This window comes from Gasterosteus aculeatus, chromosome 5, assembly GCF_964276395.1.
Source record: "Gasterosteus aculeatus chromosome 5, fGasAcu3.hap1.1, whole genome shotgun sequence".
Lineage (NCBI taxonomy): Eukaryota > Metazoa > Chordata > Actinopteri > Perciformes > Gasterosteidae > Gasterosteus > Gasterosteus aculeatus.
The window spans coordinates 9154282-9163500 of record NC_135692.1 but is presented as its reverse complement, the minus strand read 5'-3'; the positions used below and the strand labels follow the sequence as shown (position 1 = coordinate 9163500).

General features: G+C 43.1%; 2 protein-coding genes across 2 annotated transcripts; both read right to left on the bottom strand.

Annotated features, from left to right (window-relative positions):
- Positions 1–258: 258 nt before the first annotated feature.
- LOC120819855 (inactive all-trans-retinol 13,14-reductase) lies at positions 259–5441 on the bottom strand. Its single transcript, XM_040177602.2, has 11 exons — positions 5211–5441; positions 4106–4288; positions 3712–3953; positions 3430–3625; positions 3124–3321; positions 2912–3031; positions 2688–2826; positions 2348–2457; positions 2090–2256; positions 1781–1940; positions 259–1532 (listed from the first exon to the last, which is right to left on the bottom strand). Exons 1-11 carry the CDS (start codon positions 5365–5367, stop codon positions 1363–1365), a joined length of 1842 nt encoding a protein of 613 aa, XP_040033536.2. The 5' UTR covers positions 5368–5441; the 3' UTR covers positions 259–1362.
- A 1820-nt stretch (positions 5442–7261) lies between these two features.
- gngt2b (guanine nucleotide binding protein (G protein), gamma transducing activity polypeptide 2b) lies at positions 7262–8198 on the bottom strand. Its single transcript, XM_040177645.2, has 3 exons — positions 8038–8198; positions 7818–7906; positions 7262–7637 (listed from the first exon to the last, which is right to left on the bottom strand). Exons 2-3 carry the CDS (start codon positions 7899–7901, stop codon positions 7509–7511), a joined length of 213 nt encoding a protein of 70 aa, XP_040033579.1. The 5' UTR covers positions 7902–7906; positions 8038–8198; the 3' UTR covers positions 7262–7508.
- Between the last annotated feature and the right edge of the window lie 1021 nt (positions 8199–9219).

The window sequence follows — 9219 nt, the reverse complement described above, 5'->3', positions numbered from 1 at the left end:
CCTCCGCTTACTGAGGAAATGTTCACTTAGTGCAGGAAGTCTGAGGTTTCCCCCCCGTATGTTTGATTTCAGCAGTTAGTCAAACAACACTGGGGTTGTGAGGGAGGTCAGAACAACATAGGTGGGAACTGAGGGAACCCGGGGGGATTTACAGTATAGCATAGAAATTATAAGAGAGGATAATCCCCCCTAGTATCGGATTAATCTCATTCATGATTTAATCACATGATCAAATCTACACAAGGCTTCTAGATGATGTTGTTTTTAAAACGATTTTTTGTTGTTTTAATTATTGAAAAATCGGTTTATCAAGTACAAAAAGAAAACACAAATGTGCATTTTGCATAATGCATAAGGTCAAAACAAAGTAAAATGATACAGAGGAGAAAAAACTGCATGTACACATAAAACATAGAAAAAACAAACAATTATACAATCACAGCAGTCGGTGTAATGCAATTAGGTTAATGATTAAAGATGTGTTGATATTACTTATATGTCTTACATTCAAACAAGATAACATGAGGTGAGGGAAAGTAAGCAATAGAATTTTACAGATTATTGAATAAAGGTATATATGAGGGTAATATCATACCCTCACATGCTCCATGCTCCACACGTAGCGGCCTTCAGTCTGCTAGGTGTGGAGCATGTGATCCTCATGTGCACACAATAATGATAACACTTTAAACTTTTGAATACTGTAGTAAATTTACCATAGAATGATGCAGTTAGAGCCTTGTTAGAGGTATTACATAGCCAATATGGTCATCTAGGTACAGTTTATTAAAAGCAGAGTTGAAGATCTATGGAATTAAGCATGAATCCAACTGACAGTCAGTTTCAGTAGCTTGCAGCTGTGAAGTTAGCAGCTCGTGGAAGGCATTTCACACCCTAACCATAAACTGTACATATTTTATCCAGCGCTTGATTATTGAAACCGTCTTACTCGCACAGTCCAAAGTAGATGCTAACTCTCCAACATTTTGCATTTCAATGTCAACTTATTTCACAACTTAAAAAGGCAACATCCCTCAAACATAGTAAAGAGATAACCACTCAGCTCAGCTCAGAAGTAAATAGTTATTACCCAGCTCAAATGAATGCAAAAATACTTTTTACCAGCAGTCTGTGTGCACTTTACATTGCTAGTTTAATAGAGCATGTTACCAGACTGAATGATCAACCACTTTGCACTTTAACATTCTGTATTGGGGTTAGTATATGCAGACTTTATACACACTATATAACTGGGACTCGGTGCTGGTGTTTTCCTTTGAGCTGCCCACAACATTCAAGGGTCCTTTCGATGCTGGTTTGTGCAGTTTCATTACCGTCCTGCAGGGGAAGTAGAGAGCTCTCTCACTGCAGCTTCTCCTTAGCCAGCTGGGCCAACTCACTGGCTTTCCTCCTCTTCAGCTTCTTCTTGAGGAGGAGCAAGTCGATGTAGACGATGTGATCCAACACCGTGGAGGCGCAGAGGAGTCCGCCATGCAGAGCGCCCGCTATCCCACAGCTGAACACGTCTTGACCTGGAACAGACACACAAATGCAGCCTGCTGGTCGAGACGAGAGGGTCCAGTAGATTCAAAGCAGTGTTTGTGTTTGCCCTCTTCATAATCTTTCTTTATCAAGCTTAAATTCATTCTGCTTACAATCATCTAAATGTTTAAAAGATACAGCAAAAGCATTGTAGTAATAGTTACACATTTCTGTACCAATGAAAAACTTTGATCACAAAACACAAATAATTCACTCTCTGCCCAGTAAGTTCTCATACCTGAGATGTAGAGGTTTTTGACGGGGGTGTTGCACCGGTTCCTCGCCACATTCTCGGCATGGAAGCGCTCAAGGTTGTGCTCAGCAGAGTACATGGCTCCACGCTGGGATCCCAGGTAGTGCATGTTGGTCAGCGGGGTCGCCACGTCCTGGAAAACCAACTAGGAAAAAAAAGGATTCACGAGTGTTACAGTGCAGTCAACACGTAAATATACATTTTAAATCAATAACATTTTCTGCATCAGTTGAATATCAATGCTCAGATTGGATAAACACATATGCATATTTGCAGAGAATGACCCTTCCCTACCTTGTCTTTGATTTTAGGGAACAAAGTGCAGGCCCAGTCAAAGAGGTTCTTAGCAAATCTCATTTTGTAGTCGTGGTATTCATCGCCCCTTTTGCGTACTGTGGTGTCCTTCCATTCCTCGAACCATTCGTACTTCACCATCGTGAGAATTGTCATGCAAGATTTACCTGGGGAAGCGAGTTTAAGCACACTACTTTTTTGCCTTTGTACATCACTTCTTGTCATTTTTCATTTCAACAGTAGAAAAAGTAGTAATACCAGGGTGTCTTATTTTGGCCTCTGGGTCTTTGGCAGATGGCATTGTGATGAACATCATGGGAATATTATCCGGTGCTTCCTCTTTGCTCAAAGCAAAGAAGTCCTCCATCCTAAAAAACAACAACATGTTCATCTTTCAGGTGGCCATGCATGGAGAAGCTAAACACCTCTTTTGGAAGATACTAAATCTGACCCCTTAGAAGACAATCAATGATATTTGTGTGACGTTCCTGGAGCAAATCTAAACGGTGGTTTTTGTGTTACTTCTTCTTATACAACAGTGGCCCCTAGTGTAGATTAAATGTTAGTGTTCGTTGCGATCGGTGCTCTGCAGACTTACGACTGGTCCATGTCGTTGTTTTTGAACAGCCAGAAGTTGGTGGACTCGAGACCCAACTCCTCTTCAGTCCCATCAAATCCAGAGAAGACCAAGAACGATCCTCTGCCGTGCTTCATTGTGTTCAGTCGTTTCTGAATATCTACCAAATGGCAAAAGAAATATGATTTTTTCCCAACAAAATCTAACCAACGTATTAGTACGGTAACCAGGGATCTGTTGCTCACCTGTTTTAAGATGAATCTCAGGGGGGAGAAGCTTCTGGAATGTGGTGAAGATGCCGCAGTTTGAAACCACCACAGGCGCGTGAATCTCCACTTCCTCCTGACCTCTCCTCACTTTCACACCTGTCACATGACCCACAAACTAGGCCTTCAGTCCGCCACGTGTGGAGCATGTACCCCTTTAACAGGTAAAAAAAAAAAAAAACATTTCTCACCGTAGGCGGCTCCGTTTTTATTAACCAGGATCTGGGAGACGGGGGCTCTGACCAGGCAGTTCCCTCCATGTTTCTGAATGGTGCGGATGATGTGGAAGGCGATCTCGCTGCTACCACCTTTGGGGTAGTAGGCGCCCCGTTTGTAGTGATGGATGAGGAGGGCGTTGATCAGAGCGCTGGAGTCCTTCGGGGGCACGCCTTGACGTACAGAGAGCAAAGCGTTAGGCCTACTCATCAGTCCCCTATTTAGTCCCCTAGCTAGTCCCCTCATTCAGTCATTTTACACTCGTCTTTTTGGGGACCCACCATAGAAGAGATAGGAAAAGATGACGTGGAGGTCCTTGTTGCTGGTCAGCGTGTTCACCAAGTCTGCGGCACAAGTTCCAGTCAGGCGGAAGACCGGGGTGACGAGGTTCCCGATGCCTGACTTCAGCAGGAAGAGGGACACCCACTGCGGGATCAGCTTCAGGGTGGCCAGGTAGTGAGTCTTCTTGGCTGAGACCTGGTGGGACACGGGGGGCTGTTGCAGGTTTTCGGAGGGACAGCTCAGTAAAAATATGCGTCCAGCCGCTGACGGCGCAACTGCACCTTCATGATTTTGAAGAACGTCTCGATGGCCTCCGTGTCGTCGGGGAACTGCTTCATCAGATGGGCCTTCATCTCGCTTTTGCCAGAGAAGACGGTGTACTCTCGTTTCTCGTCGCCCAGGCCGATCTGGATGGTGTCGAAGTGCTGCTTCAGCTCCTGGAACTCCAGCTGGCCCTCGGAGATCTGGTCGAAGGCGATGCGCAGCAGACTGTTCTCGTGCACCTGGCCGATGTAGTGAAGGCCTGGCGAAGGAAACAAGGATTTAATTCAGTCGCAGCGGCGGGGGGGCTGTCGTAGCAACACCCAATAAAAACACACAACTGTAAAGGTGTTCTATAGGATAGGATTGTTTGAAGACAAAACTCGAAATGACATAAGCGGCCGGCGGTCTTACCGACATCAAACTCGAAGCCTTTCTCTATGAAGGTGTGGCAGCAGCCTCCCGCCTGGTCGTGTTGCTCCAGCACCAGGACTTTCTTCCCCGCTTTGGCCAGCGTGGCTCCGGCCGTGAGCCCCCCGATACCGCTCCCGATGACGATGACGTCCAGGTCCCGGGGCACTTTGTCGACGTGGAAACCTGGACGGAAACACACGGAGCGGATGTTCAACATGGTCCCGTTTTTATCTAATTAATAAGGATGTGTTGTAAAAAGCACAAGTGTTACATGCATGGGATGCATGGCCGGGTTGCATAACACAGTCTGAAGGTTGCACTGCACACCTCCTTTCACAAACACCGCTGGTCTAATTCCTGTATATCTGCGTTCTACTCTTGGTAATAAACGGCAGATTAGGCGGCAAGCACAACTTACTGGTTCATAATATAATTAAGATAAAGCCCGCGGGTGATAAACAATTACTGCACTAAACTCTGAGTTATGACACAAGTCATTTAGATAGCTGTATCAGCACACCTCAGCAGTGCCGTAATTGTAGATGCATTGTCACTTTTTAAAAATACATTTATTTTGTGGCCTTCTTTCTATTATTAGTTTACTTGGTTTGTATATTTCAAAAATTCCTAAATTCGCAATTCTCTCACAGAAGCACATCATATTTAAATACACTGATTTTAATTGTACAATTCATTTTTTTCTTATGGATAAAATTATTTATTTTCTGTTTTTGCCTTTTTGGAAGATGCTGAACGATATCTCCCAGAGCCAAAAACTAGAGACGTTTATTTATTTATTCATTTATTTGTCAGGGACAATGGACACTAATCAATTCATTATCAATACATTCATTATTTTGTTATTGTCATGTTTTTTTGTGAGACCTCTTTCCCAAGTCATTGTCTATATGGAACATGTTCACAGGTTGTTATTAAACGCATCACATGTGTATTTTAGCCCTCTAGTTTGGGGAATTTGTCTGAGAGTTTATCGCGTTCAATGAGATTTTGGTCTTAGACAGTTGGAATAACATTCGTGAACTTAATGTTGTATGTCGATAAACTTAATGTTGCATCCGAGCATTTTCAACTGCAGTCACTTTACCTTGCTTGATGACTTTGTCCCGCTTCTTCTGGTCAAACTCTCGAGGTCCGGGCGGCCTCACTGACTCCAGAGAAAAAGGGCTCGGTTTCCCAAACAGGTACCAGTACGTGCCGCCGACCCAAATCACCAACCACGCCAAGAAAACCAAGAGCCACATGGTGGAGACACACAAACAACTGCTTCTGCTCGCGTGTTGACGGCCGCAGTGGGTGGTTTTTTTTAACTCTTCTTCCCTTGTGAGGCTCCTTTTATTTACATCGAGTGCCAAAGGTCAGGAGATACAAGCAATGAAGATAAAGCGGTGAAAGAAACGTTTTTCTTGGAATGACGAATCGCAGCGTGCCAGCCGATTGCAGCCGATTGCTGGACACTCACTCTACGAAAAACAAACAATGGGCACTTTCCTTGGTCTGCAGGGATTTCCCTTGTCAATGACTTTGAACAAAACAAAGTGTGTGTTCTATCACGCAGTTAAAGCACTTCTGAGCATTTTGACACTTGTTTTCTTCCTGTATGTTGTGATGTTTATTCAGTCATTTCCAAGAGTTAACAGGAAACTTGACATGATGATTTGACACATTCACCAATGCTCTTATCTGATAAGGCAATTAAGATTACGACTGTACTGTGGACAAGGCGCCTTAGACTTTAAACACGCAGCGTCAGCTGAGGGAAAACACAGACTTAATTATTTTAGGTTCAGTAAAGACACTGTTGGTGTCCTTGGGGAAGCATTAGGGCATCGATTCTTTCGTTTTGTTTCAAATAAACAGAGACATTAATCTATTTACACTCTAACAAAGTGTTAATGTTCCGATATCCACAATATGTTTTTGCTGAAGAAGAGTAAGAATAGCAAATCCGTACTCTATGTGATAACAATGTCTTCTTAACGCATTGTCATTTAATGTATGGACTTTTTTACTCGTGTTCTCCACTAATTCATCCCATATGAAGCCGGCGATGACGCAAACCGAAGCAACTACCTGTGACGTTGGCCCCACTATTTAAAATTCAGAGGAAGAAGGACAAACCCGACTGCATTTTTATCCAACGCCATCTTGGTTATGGGTCGTCAGGCATCTTGTTTTTTGTAAGTAGAATGTGAAATTTTAGGCTATCGATGCTGTATTATTAAGATTGATGAAGTGAAAACAGGGCGACGATTTTATTGATCTACAAAATGCCAATACGACGTTTATTTGTCACACGCAGTTGTCTTTAGACTTGTAAACGGTGGAGTTTCCCTTTAACAAGTGCACTGATTTGATTGTCTCCATATTCTCACAAGCATGAAATGAGAACATTTTCAAATCATTTACAAATTCACTACATATTATATAACGCATTTCAAATCAGAATTACTAAACTGAAGACACGTAACCAGCAGCTCAGTTGCTACAACATCCTTTGCCCTTTAACTGAAGCGGGCGGAGAGTTTAAAGTTTAGAGATTGTTTTGACAAGTAAAATGCTGATATACCACCGATATCCTCTATATGATAACCCACCATAAAAAGGTTACTACAATCTTGGAAACAGTTGTGCAAAGTTGCTGATATGCGCTGCCCAAGGTCATTGGACGAAAACAGCTTTAATGCAGCGTGTTTGTTTATTGAAATTATAGAAATTAAACCTGCACATTTCAAAAAGCTACTGTCATACCACTAGTTGTTTGGCAAGTTTTGAAGAAATACTCTATATTTTTGGTTGCTGCCGAGATTGAAAATGACATTAATTGGATGGAGCCGTGATGAAGTGGCTGGGAAAAGCCTGCAGAGTTGAAACAGGAAGCAGCTCTTGTGTCGACAGTCGACTGTGCGGAGAAATCCTATTAAGAATTAGACTAAGCGGCAGCTGCACGAGCGCTGTGACTTTGCCCTGCCTTCCAACGCAACGCAGGCGAGGGTCATGTTGACATACGACCTTCTGCACACCGACCAATATCCAGTCGAGCCTATTTACCATTAACTGATAGGATTTCATCAGGGGAAAGCACAATAAAATACATCTTAATGGAGGCATCATTAGGAAATGAGCAGCCAGGTCAGGTCGAGGCTCTGAACAGCTATTTGCATTTAATTACAAAGTGGCAAAGACACGTTTTCATATCAACAGGTACATACAGTAATCCAGTGACGGAAAAGGGTCTCTCTCCCGGGAAGCAACAACCTTTACAGATCTCAGTTGTCTCACTACCGAAACATTTTACCCACAAGAGTTCTACAGGGATTAAAAACAGTGATGTAACCGGATATCGCATATAAAACTGTTTAACTATTCCCTGCGTCTCCGTGTGCTATGTTACTATGCAGCCTCCCTTGTCTCCCTTGTACGGGTTCTTGTCATCCGCAACGCCCTTTATCAGCGGATCGTTTGGCACCATTTGCTCGACAAAAGTGACCGTCAGCGCACAGTTTGCAGCCACCTGTTGTTGGGGGGAAAGATGGAGACACGTGTAAGCTTAACAAAGCAGCGTTGGACCATTTAAACTTGCATGCTACACATTCATGAAGCCTTTATTTCTTCCCAGGTTGTTTTAAAACAATACAATTAGATCATATTGGACCGAATCCTAAAACTTGATGGAAAGACAAGGTGTACTTACTGGTGTCCGGGGTGTGTTAACTTCCTTCTTCAATTGGTCCAGCTCCATTTTCAGGATTTCCTTATCTGACATATCCCGAGCCATCCTGACTAAAAGGAAAGCAATGTTGGAATGTTAAAATAGAGAAATATGCAGGTCCTTTGGGTTATTCTCTTTGGTTCCTCTGATAAAATACATGTAAATCCAAGCATATACAAACATCTCAAGCATCGATCGTTACCTGTTTAATGGTGGGATCCTCAAAAATGTGAAAAGGTGTTGGCTCCTAAGAGTCCCTGCAGTCCGGTCGCTTCCTCACAGTGACTGATCCCCTCGCTCCCACTGCTCTTCATCCCAGCTGATCCATGCTGCCGGCTTTTGGGAGAGAGGTCGGCGAAGGATTGGACCTGATTTCACCAATCCGCCCTGATGGGATTAAACAATCAGGAGCCGTAACCTCTGAACAGGAAGCAGGAAGGTGAGGGATCCTTCTAGATCTGCAGGTGAGGAGGAGAAAGTGGGACATTGGAAGGGAAAGACTTTTACATCTCCTGAAGCCCTTTCTTGTATTCAAAGTCTCTGGGTCGTAATGCCTCCTCTGGAGACCATTAATTATTTAATAGTTATTAGTTAATAATATGCTGTATTAGATTTATAGAAAGTTCTGGTGATCATGATTATAGCTGCTAAAAGAAATATGAGTTTTTTTTAATTCACACTGTGGAAGAGAATAGACATAACAACAGTAGGGTGTTCTTCTCCTACCAAGCCCCCTTTTGCATTTGGGTTCAACCTCACCTAGTCTGCCGTGAATACTACTCCCCCCCTTGTTGTCCTGCGAGGAAGGGGGCCAAGTAAACGCCACTAATTTGCCTTTAATCTGGCAGTGCAGCCAATCAGTCTGCACGTCATCCTAATGGACAAATTGTGCACGTAAAGAAGGCTTCACTCACGGCATCAAATGAGCTCCAACAGAAAGCTGAGAGGTGAGGCCATTCAAACTAACGTTTCTGTTAGTAGAGGTTTTATAGAAAACACGTTCTTGCTGTGGGAAAGTAGTCCCGCTCATCGCGACATGACAAACTACTGATCCTGAACTAAACCTTCAGCAGGACTCACACTAAGCCATTTTCAGGATCTGAGTTAGTCTCATCTGCTAAAGATTAACGCGAGACACGTCATTGTGGATCAACGGCACTATGATCACCTGGTGAATTACTCTATGTTCATTACATACTTTGGGTCAGTTTCATTGGGGCTTCAAGTGTGATCAATCAAGTAGTCGTTCAACAAAAAATATTCTCGGGTTCAGTAGAAATACACTGAATGATTGCTTTTAAAAACATTTTGAGATTTAAATTAAAAGTGTGGGATTTTCAGAAATATACTCATTGGTTTATTAGTGGCGGCCGGTGGAAACTCT

What these genes read in the sequence shown, in the direction of transcription:
- LOC120819855 (XM_040177602.2), bottom strand. Translation starts at nt 5,367, where the DNA reads ATGTGGCTCTTGGTTTTCTTGGCGTGGTTGGTGATTTGGGTCGGCGGC. An exon ending in TAAAAACGGAGCCGCCTACG is followed by an intron (nt 3,032 to 3,123) that starts GTGAGAAATGTT and finishes GTCATGTGACAG; the next exon opens with GTGTGAAAGTGAGGAGAGGT. An exon ending in TCCCTAAAATCAAAGACAAG is followed by an intron (nt 1,941 to 2,089) that starts GTAGGGAAGGGT and finishes TTTTTTTCCTAG; the next exon opens with TTGGTTTTCCAGGACGTGGC.
- gngt2b (XM_040177645.2), bottom strand. Translation starts at nt 7,901, where the DNA reads ATGGCTCGGGATATGTCAGATAAGGAAATCCTGAAAATGGAGCTGGAC. An exon ending in TTAACACACCCCGGACACCA is followed by an intron (nt 7,638 to 7,817) that starts GTAAGTACACCT and finishes CCCCAACAACAG; the next exon opens with GTGGCTGCAAACTGTGCGCT.